Here is a 19582-nt window from a genome sequence, read left to right as displayed (position 1 = left end):
CAGAGAGAGAAGCTAGATTTGGTACTGTGTAATCTCAGATTTTTGACTTAAGTATCACATCATTAAACTGGACAGAAATTAATTCCTAAAGAGAAGTTAATTTAGAAATACCGCAGAGCACGTATTTATCCCTCCCTGCTGTTCCAGAGTAGGTCTTGTACCAAAAAATGCAACTAGCCAAACCAAACCAAAATCCAAACTAAACACAAATCCCCTTTTCTCTTTTTACCTGATTTACTCACCTCTTTCAAACCCCCAGAAATAAGAATTCAAACTCAGTAATTTACATAATAGCACAGCTTAATATAAAATCCATTCTTGCATTTAGAAGGTCAAGATACTAGCCATGTTTTTGGCATGGGGTGGGGAAGGAATAGAAGGAAACAAGACTATAAAAATAGAAAGGCAGTCTGGGGACACTCCAGCAACGTGACGAGACTTTAATCTGAGTTCCATTCCTACTTCTTAACTGGTGTGAATTTTAAGGGCAGCGTTCCAGGCCCTTGGGGAGGATGGGAGAATCTATGAATCTGTTCTCTTTGGCTTGGAGTGATCTAAGATGCATAAGCTTCAGAGGCTCAAAGCAGAACGGAGTCAAGAGAAGAAAAAGACGGCCATCAGACACCAAGGACGGTTCTGTCTTTCCTAGTCTGTCCCCCTGCCCCACAAGCGGTGTGTCTGTTCGCTGATAGGATGAACTGCAGCACATGGCAGCTGACAATACCGGGGCAGGCTGGAGGTGAGCCTGCCCCTGGAGTCAGCAGAGAACCCCTGGCTGCTGCTCTGTCGGGTTATTAGACCTGGCTACGATGTCCTGGGTGGTTGAGAGAGGAAAAAACAAAAACCAGAATGTCCACACGGCTGACAGGGGCAGTGTTAATTCATGTAGGCTCTCCTCTGATCGCCTCATGGAAAGGTTGGGTCGTAACTCCTGAGTTAATCTCGTTTGGCTTTTGTTAAAATAAGAGCCTCGGACACTGAAGCAACTTAGCAGCAGCAGTGTGGATATACAGTTATCCAAATCTGGACCTGACTCCTCCTGGGTGGCTGGAGTGAAACCATCATGCCCCGACTGTCCACTTGCAGGGGGCCCATGCTGTCCTCCTTTCCGACAGCATAATGTCCCCTCCTGAAACTCCAGAACAGTGCTCAGTGTTCTGGAATTCGGAAGAGAAATATGGACAGGAGAGACGACAAGCAAGTGAAGAACAACCTACCCCAAGGCGTGGACACGTCTCTCCTCACCCTGATTTTTTGCATACACTGGCATTGGGCCTTTAAGGATCACAAAACATTAACAGACGTGAAACTGCTAAGAATAGCAGTGAAAGTTCCTTAATCTTCTGGTCTCATAAAATCCCTGCAAAATAGGTAACTTTCTGCTTCCCTCCTGTGATACATATGCCCTTTCCCAATACAACCTTATAAGATGAGGTAAGAAATTAAACAATTTCTCAATTTATCCCTGGCATGACCCACTAAAGAAATATTCTGTCCCAAAATGAGACATCCAGAGCAGGCTTTAGAAATAAGAATGTAAAAAAAAAAATTGTAAACTTTCTTAAAACATCAGAATTATTCAATTTGTTTCATTATTCCAGGAGAGACCTCATTTCCCTGCAGTGGGCGTTCATCGAGTATGTGGGCATTTTATACACACCAGCAGCAGTTCTACAGCTTATACTGTTTCAGATCTCATGAATAATCACCAGGTGAGTCCCTGACTGTATTTCATGAGATTCAAGCAAGCCCGAAAGGGCAGAGAGCCCAGCAGATAAGCTTGGACTGGGTAGACTTAACATGATCCCCTGGAGAAGGGAATGGCTACCCACTCCAGTTTTCCTGCCTAGAGAATTCCATAGACAGAGGAGCCTGGTGGGCTACAGTTCATGGGGTTGCAAAGAGTCTGACATGACTGAGCCAGCTAAGCACACACACAAAACCTTCTCAGGGGCTGCGTCACTGCTAGTATGTGGCAAGATGAGGGGTCTGCTGGGAGGGCACCCAGGCCCATCACAAAGCCCACGCCAAAGAGGATGGGTATGGAGGGTGCGCCCGGCCAGGTGGTGGAACATGGGGTGTTCTCCTTGTGGTCCCTGTGTCAAGGGAAGGCAAAACCAGATCTGGAGTTCAGCTTCAGAGAACTGGTGGTATCAGGGATCTCAGAACCTCACAGGAACGCTGAATGGGGAGAAGCAAAACCCAGAATAGAAACAGATTCCTCAGCTAGAAGAGGACACAGCCTCACGTTGAGCATGGGGGACCCTCAAGGGTACCGTCCCTTCACAGTGCAGGTGATTCTATCCTGACCCCAGCTCACAGGACACCTTGGCCTAGAGCTCTACCTGCTTGTCTGAAGGTCTGCTGGCACTTGGCCCCCTCACTGACTGAGACTGGCAGAGGGACAAGTACATATATAAAGAGAGAATTTCCCACCAGAAGTATGTCTGGAGCCTTAAGTGAAGAGAGGAGTATCTATATACAAAGCTAGTTAGAATCTGTCTCTGCCTTGGTTTCTTTTCCTTCTCTTTCCTTTTTTTTCCCTCTTCCTTTCCCCATTGCTTCCCTTCTTATTTTGAGGGGATCCTGAAGACTCATATTAGCAAAGAAAACTGGACATGTAGCCAAAGACTCTTCTGAGGGGACCTACAGTGCTAAGCTTGATCATGCTGTGTGCCTCAAGCAAGGTGGTGGTCCACCTGGAATTTTTCAAGATGCTGCCATACTTTTTAATGCAAAGAGAAGCAGAGGTTTTGTGATTCGGGAAAGAGGCAGAATCTGCTACCCAGGAATGGATCTCCTGGTTGGCTGTGACAGGCAAGGTTTGGGTTCATATTTATTCAGAGGTGGAAGGAAACCATTATAAGATTATGCTAATGTGTTCTGTGACTTAACAGAAAATTGTCTTTTATTTTCTGGTCTTAATAGAAGGGCAAATGCAGGCTAAAGGAGAAGGAACCTGATTTCTCAGTCAGGGGAAGTGGACTAAAAGAGATGAGTTGGTAACTTCATGTGTACTAAAAAAAAAAAAAGCCCAGGGGGCTGGCCAGGGACCTGTATCTACTGTGCATGATAGCCCCCCTCTCTGGGACCAGGTGCTCGTATGGATGTGAGTTGAAGTTCAGGTGTCCAGGAAGGAAGGCTTCCCGGCACAGCACACTGAGTGTCTGTAATGTCGTGTGCAGGCAAATCCCACTTCTGCTAATTCTGCCAGCCTCCATGTCTCCTGTCTCCATGGCACAGGGGTCATTTCAACGCCCTTTCTCAAAACACACAGCGACGGGCTCACTGGGAAAGCTGCATTGCTAAGGTGGAAGCAAGCAGTTTTGTGCAAAGCAGCCCAGAATAGCAGCACTTGGGCAGGAAATGACACTGAGCGGAGGAAACCTTTAAGACAGCACAAGGCCCCGCGTCTTGAGTCTCAGGCTACAACTCCGCCTCTTAGGGTCTGGGTGCTACACGGTCCCAATCCTAATGACCCCCAGGGCACACGGGTGTGCTGAGCCAGAGAGGAAAGGGAAAACAGTGCTTCAGAGCGGTGGCCTATGTGTCTGCCTCACTGGTCTCCTGCGGGTAACTACTTTGGTTGGGGGCTGACTGCGGCCAGGAAGTGCCATCCCTATCTAGGGCAGAAGGCAGGGCCATCACAAATGATTTTGCAGCCACAGCGTTGAATCTGGCTTTTCAGAGCTGATACAATGATACCTTCTATTTCAACAACAAAACAAAGCAAAACAAAACCAAAAACCCCAATTTCATAAGAAAAATAACAGCCACCGACTGCTCCTACCTAAGAGGTGAAGTCTGCCAGGGCTGGAGAAGGATAAACAGTATTTATCCGCTATAATCTCAGCCCGGGAGCCTCTGAGTCTTCCCAGGGAGAGCCCCAGGAGGCAGGCTCCATCCCCTCCTGGCTGGGGGAGGAGGGCCCTGCCTGGTACCCCGCCTCCAGGTAATCATTCCACCTGATGGTGTGGTGCTGGGAACAGGAGAGGGGTGTAAAGGGATGGTCCCGGAATGGATAATTGATACCGTGAAAGGAGCACTGATCGGCCAAGAAAGGACTCTCTTTCTCAATGCTTCTGAGTTTGGCGGATTAGGAACAAGGTCCTGAGGTGGTCTTCTGCTCAGCTCCTGCTCCAGGAAGGGGTCATGCCCAGGGGAGTATTTAGGACCACCGGGGCTCCAGGACTATCAGTTTGTATTCTGAGGCCCCATCAGAGCCTGCTTTGCTAGAAGCAGCAGCCCAGGTCTAAGCTGAGGTATATTTACTCATCACCTTAAAGAATCCTGACAGACTGATCCTCAATCACAAACCAGCTGCAGAAGCTGCCCGTCCGAGGGCCCCTCCCTCACAGGAACGCCTCAGTAAGCTCAGATTCTCTCCTCGAAGCATCTCTGGTTTCGGCCTTTCTCATTTCTATGGAGATCCCTAGCAGGTGAGGTGTAGCCCACCTTGTATAGGTGTGTGCGGTCCTCTTGGGGGATGGCCAGGCCCCTGGCACTGGGGCTCACTGGCCTTGGCACGGCATGGGCCTGGCTTGTGGACCAAAGTCTGGGCTGACACTCAGGCAGTGTGTGTGAGACGGTGCCGCCCCACTCCACATACCGAATTACCTCCATACTGGTTGGAAAACGGACTCTTGCTGAGTCCCTGAAGTGCCCCCACCACACTTACCCGACCCCTCACAGGGCTCCCCTGTGCCCAGCATCTCCCAGGCTGAAGCCTGTTGTGGCATGGGGCACCAGCGCTAAGGCTGAACTCTGTTATCATCATCTGGTGTCCTGGCCACACTGATTGTTACATACTCTGCGAATATCACCCTCCCCAGAGTGCCTCAGGCACCTCCCTGGACTAGGGGGGCCTCTTAGCCTATGCTAATGAACACAGCACCTCCTGAGCGGGTGACAGGCTCAGACAGGACTGTAGCGACCAGCACCCCAGCTCTCCGCATCTCCGCCCCTGCCTCTACAGTGAGGGCTGCCAGACTATGGCTTGGCTCATTCAGACCAGCCCTTGCTGCTGCCACCACAGCACCCCGACCCCTTCCCCTTCTCTGCTGTCCTCCCTCTCTGCCTCCCGCCCTCGACATCCGATGCTCCTGAACTTAGCCTGTGCTCCTTGCGGGGAAGCAAGCCACAGGGAAACGCGGGAGATGCTGTCGCGGAGGCTGTGGTGCTGGCTGAGGAGGAAGAGCTGGTGAGGGAGGCGATTCCTCTCCCGGGGTCTCCACGACTCCCCCGGTGAAGAGCCAGAACGTCTCCCAGGCTTCTCGGGGCAATGGGCACAGACACAGGCCGGCTCGATTCCCCCCAACGGCTGTAGAAACTGGGAAGCGGGCAGGGGAGGCAAAGCCATCCCGTGTCCCTCCTCCCCTGGGAATAACCCTCCGTCGTTCTCGTGTTTTCTTTCCCCAGCAAAGAGGCAGAACTACGGCAGTGCCCATCTTGCAAAGGGAAATACAGCGATTTGGTGGGTTTGAGTGGTTTGCCTTCTGTCCTTCCCTTCCTCTCCTCTGATAACTGCGCGGTGTCCTTCCAGCTCCTTCCTCCCTCTTCCTCCCCCCCGGGCCGCACTGGCTTCCCAATTCGGGTCTCGGTTTTTCTCCGTGTTGAGAGAAGAGCATGCATCGGAGGGGGGAGCAGCCTCTAGCACTTGTCGTCTTCTTCCGTGTCACTCAGGAGGTCGCTGACAGCTCCGCACGTCATGCCCGGTCCAGGCCCCCCGCGCCTCCGCCGCCGATAGTGCCCGTTGGGCATCTGCCAGCTGTGCCGCAGGGGTGGGGCCGAGCCAATGGTGTTGGACCGGCCCAGGCTGGTGGCCACGGCTGCTTCAAAGGTGAGCGTCTCCTCCTCGCCGCAGTCCGAGGCGTGGGAGTCTTCGTGCAGGGCCAGGTAGGGCTCGGAGATGTAGCGCTGTGGGGAGGGGTGGCTCTGCCGGGGGTTGGAAGACTCGGGCAGGCCGGCATCGTTGCTCTCCAGAGCTTGGGAGGTCAGTGGGGAGCCACCCTCGATCCCATCAGCTGGTGGGGAGATGCTCCCAGCGTGTCTCATCAGAGAGCTGTAGGAAAGGAGGGGCCGAGGCTTGGGAGGGACCGGTGGGAGCTGCCGCCGACTTCGTCGTGGGGTGCTGGAGTCGGAGATGGAGGGGATGGAGCTCTCACTCAGGGACCCCGTGCCCTGTGTGGCAGGAGAAACATGGCTTGTTAGCCTGGGTTTGGCATCCTCCCTACCTGGGACCTGGTTAAGCTCTCTAACCCCTCCTACTGAGAGCCACTGGAACCCCCTCTGTTATCGGGTTGGCCAAGAAGGTCGTCCAGGGTTTTCATTACGATGGAACAGAACACCCAAATGAACTTTTTGGCAGGCCCAATACCAATCACAGCCACTCAGGGATGCAGAGATGAAAGGAGATTGAGGAGCCAGTACTAACTGGGTGTGTCAACTTTCATTATGTTTATGCATCTCTGTGCTTCCCTGATGGTTCAGCAAGTAAAGAATCTGAGACACAGGTTTGATCCCTGGGTCAGGAGAATCCCCTGGAGGAGGAAATGGCAACCCACTCCAGTATTCTTGCCTGGGAAATTCCATGGACAGAGGAGCCTGGAGGGCTACAGTCCATGGGGTTGCAAAGAGTCAGGCACAATTGAGCAATAAACACACACGCATCTCTGGCATCAGAAGGTCTGGCTGGGGCCTGAGCTCCTTCATTTCTACTAATAACAAGCTCTCAGATGTTTGTTCCATGGAATAAACACACTGAGTAGCAAAGATTCAGAAAGCTCTATCACGTGGCACACTAAAAGAAAGCCTTGAAGTTTTAGGAAAGACAGCTCCATGGAAGGTGAATGAATGCCCTAGAGTTGTTCTGTCTGGGGTAAGTTCTTGGGAATTGGGCCTTAAGACATGGCAAATACCTTCCCTCACCTTCTCCTTCTGTATCTGTGTTTTCATTGGTATGCTGATGTTAGCTCGGCTTGTACAACCAGCTACTCATCTGCTAGCTCAGGCCTGACTTGACCTGCTCACCTAGTCCCCAAGGTCCCTGAGATGGTAAATGGACCTCCAGGGAGGCATTTCTCAAGGTGTGTGTGACCTAAGAACTACCTGCTTGAGATTTTCTGGGAGATTCTTGGGTCCTTCTAAGTGCAGATTTCTGGGTTCTCCTTTCTGGGGGGTGTCACTGCTGAAGCAGAAGGTCTCAGGAATGAGCATTTATAACAAAGCCCAGGTGATTCCAGTCTGCACTGAAACTCGCCACCACCGCTCTGGAAGCACCCTTCTCAACAGCCTCTAAAAGCTGTCTATGGAAGCCCCTCCTCTTCCCCATTGCCACTGAGTGGGTCTGCCATCTGGCCTCTGACAACCTTGGAGCGAGGTAAGGCAGGGAGCCAGGGATGGCGGTGGGGAGGGAAACAGGGCCAGGGAATGTTTTCACACAGCTCTGGAACTATTTCTTAGACTGGGCTTTGTTTCAGGAACAGGGCAGAAGGAGAGATGGTCTTCCTCTTGGGATAGCTGGAAGCTAGATAAATTGGTTGATCTTTTATATCCTGTGTTGAGAGAGGAATCACCATTCCAACCAATACTAAGGATCATGCAATTAGTCAAAGACTTTTTTTTTTCTGCCTTAGAAAACCTTCCTTTCCTCTGAAATCCGCCTGAGATATTTATGAACTTATTTGTTGTGATTTTGTAACTCTGATTTCAGAGGACGCAGTTGGGCTGACCCCTAGACACCACTGTCTTTCTTGGGGTATGCTCTGATTTTCTGTGAATTTTTATCATTTCTGAATGCATAAGCATTAAGTAGCTAACCTCTGTGCACAATGGATTCAGCTTCCTGTGAAGGTGAGGTCTGCATGAGTGCCGGATGCACACATTTCACATCCAGTGTTAAAAGCCCACCCTTCCCTGTCTTCCTGCAGAGGCTTGGCTTCCTCTCCACGCTCACCTGTCTGTTGGGGGTCTGTGACCTGCCTTCACTGGGAGACCGGGACTGACGGCGCTCCGGGGACTCCCAGTCGGCCTGGGTCCCTCGCTCCTCGGAGTTGCAGCGGGAGACATCAGGAGAGAGAAGATGCTTTCGCTCTTTCGATCGTCCCCGCTCTCTGCCCCCGGAGCGGTGGGTGTCGGACTTGTGGCCTATGAAAGATGAAAAAGCAGTGAATCATAACTCTGCCCATCCTGGCTGCTGAACAACTCTTATACAGCCTGGGACCGAGCCTCTCAAGGACCCTGACTTCTGCAGGCATGTCAACAGGTGATCTGAAAGGGAGGCAGAAGAGAAAGGCTGGAAAATTAACCTTTTGTGAAGAGGTAAGTGTGCAGGTTGTCACTGGAAAGACTTACAAATCCAAGGATGCAACTGTTCTCTTATGCTTCTGTTTGTGCTAGATATAATTAAGGTAGAAGCTTTGCCAACAGTGTGGCCCAAGAATCCTCTATGTCCTAAACATGTGTCCTAAAAAGTGTGTAACTTTTTAGGGGGAAAATGGCATTAGGGGAAGGGAATTAAGAAGCTGCTATGAATGAAATGATGGATATAGTTACTGTAATGTCCTGAGACTGAAGTCAAAGGATTTCACTTCTACTCAGGAAGATCCCTGGGAGGAGAAAATGGCAACCCCCTCCAATATTCTTGCTTGAGAAATCCTATGGACAGAAGAGTCTGGCAGGTTACAGTCCATGGGGTCAAAAAGCTTGAGACACGACTGAGGGGCTGAGCACACACGCTCCTTCTCTGCCACTTACCTGCCCTATGATATGGGGCATGTTATTGGTTTTTTGTCTTTCTTTCTTCGTTTAGTAAAATGAAAAAACAGCTTGAATAGCTATTTGGCTGAAGAACAACTTGAACCAAACTAGTGATTTTCTGGTTTTATCAATATGACCCCTTCCCTTAAGACACAAAACAAAACTCAAACACATAAACCGATTCCAGGTAGCATCGTCTGGGTTGAGGTGGAGTTGGTGGGTGAAACCCAGAGCCTGCCGGGGGTGGTGGTCTCTAATACATCCCTAAGGCAGAGGAGTGGTTTGTAGAAGGCCCTTAAGAAACCTCCACTTTCATGATTTCTACAGCCTGGTCTGGCAGAAAGAAATCTCATTAGCCTTTGTGATGACTAGGGAGTTTTGTTGCTTTGTTTCACGATGTAAGTCAGATAGGGAACCCCTTTTATTAAGGAGCATTCTTCCTTCACTCCTCTAACCCTGTCTTTTGTCTGGATTCTGTTGCCATGATTTTTCAGTTCTTATCAGGATCAGCCCTTCAAGAGCAGGAACACCGCAGAGAGTGAAGACCTTCTCACCTGAGTCAGAGTTCAGACGGTGGGCTGACAGCCTCAGGGAGGAGTGGTAACTCCGGCGCCGTGACTTGTAGGTGTTTTCGCTGCTTCGCTCCATGGAGAATTCCTCCAGCCACGAGGAATTTGAACGCTTATCACGAATGGTGGAAAATGAACGTCTCATGGAGCTGGGGTCTGTCACCACCTGGAAACGTGAGGCCCCGCCCCACCCAGGAACACAAGGTATGAATTAATTACTGAAATAGTCTAAAAGTAAGGAAGATAGAAGACTGAGATGGTTGAAGATTGCCAACTGTCACCTCCCGCGACTCCCTCTCGTTCAGACTTTACGCTGGAGGAGGCTGTTCCAGAAAGCATCTTTACATTAACATGGTCACTGGGCTGTTGCAGGGCTCCTCGTCATGCTCAGGGGAGCAGGGAGCTAAGTGTCCTCTGCAAGCTGCCCAGAGCCATCTACCCCAGGGACCCAGCCAGGACCTGCCGTGAACCTTGAGCTGCTTTGAAATAAGTGAGGGCTACTGTCAGAAAGCCTCCACGATACAAGAAGCGTGGTTTTGCCTTTTTGTATCTTACCCTCCTCAGAGAAGGCACTGTTCTACAGCGCTAGAGCTTAGGAGAGTTGGTAACTGAATAGATACTGCAAGGCTCCTGAAAATGCATTGCTCTCTCCATCAGTCCCACCCCAGCTCCACATTAAACTCGGGTAGTTTGATTTGCCACAGATATTAAAACAGATCCACAAAAATTTCTTGTCTCTGTCAAAACCTTGATGTAAGACAGACAGACAGAAAAAAAGAAGCCAGGAAAACAGACAAAGGAATGAGGTATGGTCTGTGCTGGTTAGGACAGACAGTCCTGACACAGAGCTGTGTGTGTAAGTAACTGCATATGTGTTAGAAGAGCCAGGAACAGAGAAAAAGAAGGAAAAACCCATGGGGAACATCCTGGAGAGTATTTCTTGCCTAGCCAGTGGAGTCGTGAGGATGTGGAGCTCATCCAGAGGCCCCACCCTTTTGCTGGCTGGCCTGTTGTGGCTAGACTGTCACTGGAAACACAGTGTGGAGGAGCATGCTCCATAGAGAAGGCCCATAAGCCAGCTCTTAGAGAGGCATGGCAGCAAGTCAGGGCTCACCTGAAGATGTCAGATGTGTTTTCATAACCCACCAGTTCAATACAGCCCAGGATGCTACTGAACACAGTAGTGGTGGTTGCCTTTTACCTGGGGATCCACAGTCAGGCGTGGCATAGAGGATGCCTTCCCAGAGCCCGCATGCTCCTGGGTGTCCGAAGGAAGGTAGATGCCATGGTTAGAGGGCTGCACGCTTTTTAATTCACTAACCTCTGGCTCCTAGAAATAAACACACAGCCAAGCTTGTGGGACTTGGTTCCATCCCATAGCTTCTCACTTTCAGTGGATGATTCTGCCTCCTCCATATGAACAATAGCTTTCAGAAGAGAGACATCCATCTCTAAGGTCTCAGTTGTAGGCATATATAGATTTGTGTTTCTGTGTGCACATATGTGGTATACCAGATGTCCCAAAAGAGAAAGTTCTAAATAGAATTGAGGGGTAAAGATCACCTTTTCTAGTTAAGGACCATCTTAATTATTACTAAACAGATGCATCAGATCTTACCACTTTATGAAATTTACTTTCTGTAAGTTGCTAGTGGTGGGTTTATTCTTTTAATCTGAAGAATTTGTCAATTAAATAGAAAGCAGTGTTTTAAGGAAAGCCACCAATTTCTGACATCTTAAGACATGCTTTTAAGGGCTTTCTTGTGATTAAAACCAAAAAAGGGTGTGGGTAGCCATCTTTCAAGAATGCTCTAGACTGGTGCAGTCCAATAGAAATATACTGCAAACCACTTGTGTAATTTAAAATTTCCTAGTAATTACATTTTAAAAAGCAAAAATAAATATGAAACAATAGATTTTGTTTAACCCAGTGTATACAGATATTCTCACAGCAACATATAATCAATACAAAAATAAGGTATTTTACATTTTTTGGCACGAAGCCTTTGACATGGGTGTGTATTTTACACTTATAATGTGATCAGTCCAAACTGAGATATGTAATAAGAAGTGTTCAGTTTCCACATGTGGGCAGTAGCTATTGTACTGGTCTATGAGAGCATTTGAGAGCTTTAAGAAGTTGGATTGGAAATCTCTAGATTCCTGCCCAAATCATTTAATTTTCCTGGTTAAGGAATGTTAGTTTGGCAAACGCACATGCTCTATATAGACAGCTAGTATCGCTGCATAAAGAGTAGAGCTGCTTTAAAAATGTTTATCCTGGCTACCCAACAAAAAGAGCTAGGAATATTTTGGACGTCTGGAGATTATACCAGAAAAAGAGCATTTTATATTTAGGAAATGACACCCTAAGGCATGGGTGTGTGACTAGGGTACTGTTAAAAGGTAAGGGTATCTAAGACACCCCCTTGCCCTCCATGACCATTTGGCTGAGGGGTCCCTGGTATGAATCGGAAGCACTGCCTTCACGGGACAGGATATGTGCACTTGAAGTTACGGTGTTTGCAGTGTATGCTTTATATAGCACACGTGTCCGACCTGAAACGTGTTAATGCTGCAGTCTGTGTGGTAACGATACTGCACTCTATGGGTGTCAGAGGTGGTGCAAGACACACACAGATCACAGCCACGCCCCAGGACATGGAGCAGGAGTACACAGCGGTGAGTGTGTAGCACGGGCTGACACCTGAACTGGACTACAGACACTCGGACTGACAATGAGATGAACATAGATCCAGAAAGTCCTGGCACTGCAGCTCAGCCCTGGGGAACCTGCAGGAAGGATGATGCAATAAAGCCTCCCTGTGAAAGAAAGAACACATGATTGAGGTTTTTCTTAGCAGACACAGCACCAGGCAAGCCATAAAATGATGAGAAGTCCCTTTAAACTGTCTGTACCAATTAGGCCAGGGCCTTGGTGCTAAGTTCCTCAGAAAGGAAGGCGGGGAATTACTCCAGGTATTTTTACCTACCTTATCAAGAACACTTTCAGGCTGCCACTCACACACTGAGGGGAGGGAGGCTCTGGTCTGGTGGTCTCCCCAGTACAGCCATGCACAATTCCAGGTCTCACAAAATGGAGATTCACGAAATGGAATCATTCATTTGTTGGTGCTACTGAAGTATCTCTTCCCTTCCGAAGGGTACCCATCCCATCAGACATGCCACCCACAAGCAGGCCATATGCACATTCCACCCACACATCCATTCGGGAAGCTCTGGGGTATGCAGAGGCATACCCTGGGATGGGTCAGAAGAACACAGGGATGAGAGGGGGTGAGAAGAACACAGATGCATCAGAATCTAAGTGACATGGAACTCACTTAAAACAAACTGTCTATATAGACTCTTGCAGAGGTCAGGTTTCACCCCTTTTTCTCTCCAGATCAATCAACACCTGGGCTTTAATTCAAAGCTTGAGGGAACTTGACCTCATGGCTTCTGAACTAATAATAGTAAAGTCTGTCATCTCTGGGAATCCTATTTTAGCTTTGTATTAGTAAAATCCAAAATTCCATCTGCCCTCTTATCTCTAAGTTTAAACTCTATTCAATAGAGTTCTTAGAAATTTTGCCCATTTCTGCTGATGAAAATCTTTAGGTTCACAAGCGTGATCTTAGGGACCTCTTTGAATGTATTTGATCTTGTAGAATTGTGACCACAAGGGCCAATTTTCCTGAACCCACACAGAGCAGAGGCATGAGATTCTCCTGTATCTCCCAGCAAACAGCTAATAACTGCCTGGTTGGTGGCACTCATTCTTATGATGACTCATCCTAAGGCTCCCAATCAAAGGCAAGATTTCATTTGTTACTTCTGTTTCTCCATGTGAAGCCCAGGGACACAAACTAAGAGAGCTTGGCCTGAAGCATTGTAAGTTCCTGCAGCAGGTAAGGGGCCTCTGGGGTTTTAAACCCTGAAGAGGGAGCATTTGTCAGAGAACATGAGAAACAGCCAGGAAAGGAGATGGCAGGAAACTCCCAGGGTAATTGGTTGGACTATCAGAAAGGTGTTTCTTTTTTTTTTTTTTTTCTGATGGATCATGGTTATGGAATAGAATGTGGAAAAAAAAAAAAAAGAGTGGGAGGGATTAGGAAACCAAGGAAGTAATTTTTGAGTTCATTCACCAGAGATTGTTGTTCCTGGAACTGTCCATCATCAGCTGGGTCCATACAGGCCAACTGGAATATTTCCTGTGGGGAGAGTGGACTCATCGAAGGGTATGCACTCCGGCCACTCCTGCAAAGCAATGCCACGTTCAGAGGTAAAGTGTGCGTGAGAGAGACACAGTCATGACGTAACTGCCATTACTAACTCCCACCCAGACAAGACTCTTTTCCCAGCAAGGGCAATACCCTTTAGCCTTGGCTAGGTTGTAAGCCTGTCAACTTACAGGTGGCTAGCTTTGGGGGGCAGGGGCGGGGGGCCGGAACACTGGAAAAGAGAAACCACTGTTTTCAACCTGCATTTGGAATGATTCATCATTTTGCTGGCGACTGGCATATCTGTGACAAATGACATCATTTGTCACACTCAGCCATATGGAAGACCAATGCTAGATTGTAAACCTGTTTCTGCTCAGCTTCTCCATTCGGCGGAAAAATGCCATAGTTTAAACAGTGAACAGTTTGTTTAAATATTAAGCAGTCATGGTCTTTTAAGAAATTTCTTCCACTCTCAGTAAGAGTATGGTTCTATTGTGCCAACATCCATGGCCAAATGAAACAACTGAATGCCCTGAACGTTTACTGAAGAACTGCTCTGTACCAGATACTGTGTCTGTTGGCTTATGGACTGGGTCGGAGGTGATGCTGAAGAGGTGACATCATCTGGGTCGATGGCTATGTAGGAGGATGCTTCAGTGGTAATGAGGTAAAAGGACAAAGACAAAGCTGGCCAGGTGTTTAAGGGCCTCTGAATGAAAAGTGCAGAGACCTGTTGCCGTGTGCCTATGAGTAAACCACCGTTTGGTACCTGCAGACACTGTCAGCCAATAAGATCCACCCAGCTAGTTAGGGGGAAAAAAAAGAGGCAGCCAAGAACCTGTCCTGAGAATATGGCCCGCTGCTGTCACCATTCACTGCTACCCACCCCCTCTGCCCTAAGCAAGCACGCAGCCTGAGCTTCCTCATCTCGAGAAGGACATGGTCAGTGATGCGGCAGCAGCTTGCAGTGGGGTCAGGAGGGACAGATGAGATGGGAAGAGCTGCTGCAGAGTCTGTTGCTATATGACTCTCAAACCCACTGGAAAATCTGAGGCCTGAGCAAGGACTGCCAATTACTTAAAAGTAATTCATTAGACTGGGAGCACAGGGGAAGATTTGAAGAGCAGGTTTTTCACCTGACCTGTCCCCTTGCCGCCGGTGAGGGCTTCTGCTGAATTTTCACAACATCTAGAGATTCATCTGCTATTGAAACAACTGCTGAAATGTCAGTCCTCCTCCTCGGGCCTTGGCTTGAGAAACACAGGGAACAGATGAGCACAGCTCTACAGGAAATGGGCCCCTTTCTGCCCTACAGAAAACAAGTAACTGCAGGGTCCCTAATGGGTAGCTGCTACTGCTGCTGCTAAGTCACTTCAGTCATGTCCGACTCTGTGCGACCCCATAGACGGCAGCCCACCAGGCTCCACCGTCCCTGGGATTCTCCAGGCAAGAACACTGGAGTGGGTTGCCATTTCCTTCTCCAATGCAGGAAAGTGAAAGGTGAAAGTGAAGTCGCTCAGTCGTGTCTGACTCTTAGCGACCCCATGGACTGCAGCCCACCAAGCTCCTCTGCCCATGGGATTTTCCAGGCAAGAGTACCGGAGTGGGTTGCCATTGCCTTCTCCGAGAGAGGACCCTTAAAACCACTGAACAACATTCTAGACTTAGCTAATTTGAACGCTGAGTGACCTCTTACTTCGAAAACCTTGTCCAGCTCCTCAGTGTTGGGGAAGAGTCTAGAGGCCTGACCATCCTCCTCCTGCATGGTTTAGTTGCTCAGTTGTGTAGCCTTGGCAGGCTCCTCTGTCCATGGGATTCTCCAGGCAAGAATACTGGAGTGGGTTGCCATTTCCTTCTCCAGGGGATCTTCCTGACCCAGGAACTGAACCCAGGTCTCCTGTACTGCAGGAAGATTCTTTTTTTTTCCTTCTGTTGTGAATGTTTCCTTTTTATTTTAAAATTAATTCAATTGGAGGCTAATTACTTCACAATATTGTGGTGGTTTCTGCCATACAGTGACATGAATCAGCCACGGGTTGTACATGTGTCCCCCATCCCACCTCTCTCCCCTCCCTCCAGGCTGTCCCAGCACACTGACTTTGAGTGCCCTGTTTCATGCACTGAACTTGGACTGGTGATCTGTTTCACATATGGTAATATACATGTTTCAATGGCAGGTAGATTCTTTACCAATTGAGCTACAAGGGAAGCCCCTCCTCTTGCATAACTTTCCCTTATTCCCTGAAGTCCAACATGCTGGGCTCTCTCAACCACATTTGGCTGAATGTGCCAGAATCCTTTTCTGCCTCAGGACTTTAAGAAAGGCTGTTCCCAGCATATACAGCATGCTTCTCAAACACCTAGTCCCTTGCAAGCCGTTTTTTAACTTATCCTTCACAATTTTTCTTAAAAGTCACATCCTTGAGGAAATCTTATCTGATAAACTGGTCAGAGCCCTCTCCCACATGCACTCAGATAATAATGCTTTTTTTTTTCCGTCCTCGTACTTACTAGAATTGTGATTAAATCATCAGAAGTGACACGTTTTTTCTTTCTGATAATTGTTTCATGTCTTTTTCTACCAGGTGTAAACTCAATGAGAGAGGAGCTCAGTCATGGTCACCACGCTGCCCCCAGAGCAATCACTGCTTGAACCCTACAGGGCTCGAGAAGCATAGCTGGTCCCGAGGAACGCGAGCGCTGCTCCATGAATGTCTCCATTTCAGGAGATGGACCATCATCTACCTAAAGCTCAAACCAGAAACCCAAAGGTCATGATTCCTTCCCCTCCTGCATGCCATGTAGCCAATCAGCCACCAAATCTGATCCGTTCTGTGTATGAATTTCCTCTCCAGTCTGGCTCGCTCTCTCTCTCCATTTCCTATTAATCCAAGCCACAGTCTTTAATTATTCACAAAACTGCAGCCATGTACTAGGTGACGTTCCATCTCTCAAACTGTCTCCCTCCATTCCACTGAGCCCACACCAGACTAAAGAAGGACCTTTGGAAAGCAGAAACCTGATCACGTCACTCTGGTGACTGTGTCCCCCATTATCCTTGGATGAAAATGAACTTCTGTCTCCCAGCCCTGCCAGATCTGTCACCTGCCACTTGCCCTGACCTCTCTGTGCACCATCCATCAGGACACTTTCAGGTTCCTTAAACTTAACCCGACTTTTATTTCATCTCTTGAAGTGCTTGCTTCTGAGTCTTACCCAAATGTTGCTTCCTCAGGGAGGCTTCCTCAAATCCTCACACCACGTGTGCTGGTTCCTTCACACAGCATCACAATAGCCGACACCCCCCCACCCAAACCCCCGCCACACGCACACATTTTTAACTGTTACCACTCTTGTAATTTCTATTTCAAGGACTGTGTCCATGGAAACTGTGATCATGTTGATTGAATCCCTAGTGACTAAACCAGTTTTTGGGTTCCATTGACTCTCAGTAAATATTGGTCGAATCAATGAATCAATAAACATATGGGAGAGAGGCTGGGATGGTCCAATGGTGGGAGTTATAGCTTGCACAGCAAATCGTTGTGGCAAAACAGATCTAGAGGAGGGATGGTTTCCTCTATTTCTAAGCCAAAGACCTTTGAAAAACACCATAAACTCTTCCAAGAAGATAGTACTAGTGCTCTAATCAGACCTCTTGGCCTTTCTGCACAGACTAAAGAGAAACATGAACTTGTTTTCTGTAGACAGGAGAATCCACACCTGCTACTTCAACACATCACATGTTCCTGTAAAAATGACCGATGGCCCTGGTCATCTTCACTTTCAAACGTGGATTGTGACCTATGAAAACTGCTTTTCAAAAACAGATCTCCGACACCACAGGGAGAAGGAAATTCATGGTGTGAGAGGTTTCAAATGGTGTTCTGACAGAGGTCTCATTCCCAAGCCTGGGATTTCACTCCTCTGATAATTACTGAAGATGTGATGGTATTTAGTGATTTATTGGTTCCATATAAGCTAGACTGGAAAAAAAATTCACTAATAACTCGCTTCAGTCGTGTCCAACTCTGCGACCCTGTGGCATGTAGCCTGCCAGGCTCCTCTGTCCATGGGATTCTCCAGGCAAGAATATTGGAGTGGGTTGCCATGCCCTCCTCCAGGGGATCTTCCCCACCCAGGGATTGAATCCATGTCTCTTATGTCTCCTGCATTGGCAAGTGGATTCTTTACCACTAGCACAACCAACTACAAAATGCCATTTACGGTGGGAAGATAGACTAATGCCCTTTGAGTACTCACTACATGCTTGTGATGAGAGAGAGAGTTATAATGAGGTGTGTATATAATAATACATCCTTTATGACTCATGGCCACATTGGGGCTAAGGCTTACAACTCAGAAGAACTGGTACATTTCTTAATTAGAGTTTTGTTACTGCTTTCAATATAGAAAATTAAAAAAAAATGTTTTGCCTGATAAAAGGCTCTTTTCAGATAATACAGTGTAAAGGGAAGACTCTGGGCTTGGAAATAATGGACTTAAGTTCCAGTTCAGCGTCCTACCAGCCATGTGGCTTTGGATGACTTAATGAGTCTCTCTGAGCCACTAGTTTCTTCACTGTAAAGCGGCGATACTAATACAGCCCCTTCTTCCTTTGTCCATGCCCAGGGCTCCCTGTCTCTCGAGCTGGCCGCGGCACCGATACTGCGCTATCTGCTTTTCCGTTACTCCCCGCTGAATAGCCACTTTAAGATACAACACGCTGGACTTCCCTGCTGGTCCAGTGGTTAAGAACCCACCTGACAATGCATGAGTTCGATTCCTGGTCAGGGAAGATTTTGCATGTTGTGGGGCAACTAAGCCCACACTCCCTAGAGCCCATGCTCTGCAACAAGAGAAGGCACCTCAATGAGAAACCTGTGCGCTGCAACTAGAGAAAGCCTGACAACAGCAATGAATACCCAGCTCAACCAAAACTAAGTAAATAAATCAAAATTTTAAAGATATTAAAAGAGCTGCCAGGAGAAGTTAAAAAAAAAAAAAGATACAACATGTTGCCTTCTCAGTTTCAGAGAGGGGCGCATCCACTCGTCTCAGAGTCAGTATTATTTCTCGGGCACTTCTAGGCGATGAATCTGTGGGTCTGCCTGATGACACAGGCAGGGGAGCTATGGGCTTTCTGGTTATACTCACAGGCCTGGCACGGGGTCCTGCTGGAGATAAGGCAGGGCTTTGGCATTAGCAATGATCTCCTGAGGCAGAGACGAGGGCTCCATGCGCTGGAACATGGGTGCATTTTTCTGGGTTAAAAGTGGAAAGGAGGAAAAAGGAACTCCAATGACTATGGGGGAAATACCAGCGACTTGAGTAAAACGAGAATATGACTGATACTCTGCGTGACTACCTGAACCTCTGCCCACTGGGGTTCTAATCTCCCGATCCCAGGCAGTTCCTGGGCCCTGCGAGGCCTGGTCTCTGCTTCTGTGGGGCCCGCCCACCCACCGCGCAGTCTGTCCTTGACCTTCACCTGTTCCTCCAGCTGCTGCCTCTGCTTCTTCACCTTGCTCTGTCTGTAGTAGTCCATGATCATCATTGCTGCATAGATTTTGCCCACAGTCAGGTCAGAGGCTGAGGACACCAGTGTGGCATGGAGGGAAACAGGAGAAGACGGGGAGAGAGTGAGGATGCTGGGAAGCAGCTTTGCCCCTTCCACTACCCCGCCATCCAGCATCTATGGAGGGCTCCATCTGCGCCAGGCACTGAGGACCCAGAGTAAACAGGCCCCCCAAGAGCTATCCTCAGGGGACTGCCACGGCCACCCAGGGAGGGCCATGTTACTAATGATAAGAAACACATTAGTAAGCACCACCCCCCACCCCCTGGAATGGCCTTGATTTCCATTCCTTAGTAACAGCACCTTTTCCCCAACCGCTTGAAGGTCTGGTGAACTGTGTTATGTGGGAGGAGGGAGCTGTGCACCCAAGAAGTTTCACCCACAACCACAGTGACCTATCTTAAGAAACTATTTTCCAGGATGGAGCTTCCTCAGAAAACTGACAACAGAAC

At 48.5% G+C, this 19582-nt stretch overlaps 1 protein-coding gene across 1 annotated transcript in view; it reads right to left on the bottom strand.

The window, feature by feature from the left end:
* Window positions 1-5434: 5434 nt before the first annotated feature.
* Window positions 5435-19582, bottom strand: part of LOC138415852 (voltage-dependent R-type calcium channel subunit alpha-1E) — a 305764-nt gene continuing 291616 nt past the window's right edge. Inside the window, exons 39-45 of the mRNA XM_069544395.1 lie at window positions 19044-19144; window positions 18710-18816; window positions 13475-13586; window positions 10528-10656; window positions 9312-9492; window positions 7955-8145; window positions 5435-6180 (exon numbers count right to left, since the gene is read on the bottom strand). Of these exons, the coding sequence (XP_069400496.1) occupies window positions 5650-6180; window positions 7955-8145; window positions 9312-9492; window positions 10528-10656; window positions 13475-13586; window positions 18710-18816; window positions 19044-19144 (1352 nt within the window). The 3' untranslated portion in view covers window positions 5435-5649. The remainder of the gene's footprint in view (window positions 6181-7954; window positions 8146-9311; window positions 9493-10527; window positions 10657-13474; window positions 13587-18709; window positions 18817-19043; window positions 19145-19582) is intronic.

The sequence above is a fragment of the Ovis canadensis genome, chromosome 12 (assembly GCF_042477335.2).
Source record: "Ovis canadensis isolate MfBH-ARS-UI-01 breed Bighorn chromosome 12, ARS-UI_OviCan_v2, whole genome shotgun sequence".
In the NCBI taxonomy this organism is placed as follows: Eukaryota; Metazoa; Chordata; class Mammalia; order Artiodactyla; family Bovidae; genus Ovis; species Ovis canadensis.
The sequence above is the reverse complement of the archived record's forward strand: the minus strand, read 5'-3'. Positions and strand labels throughout refer to the sequence as shown.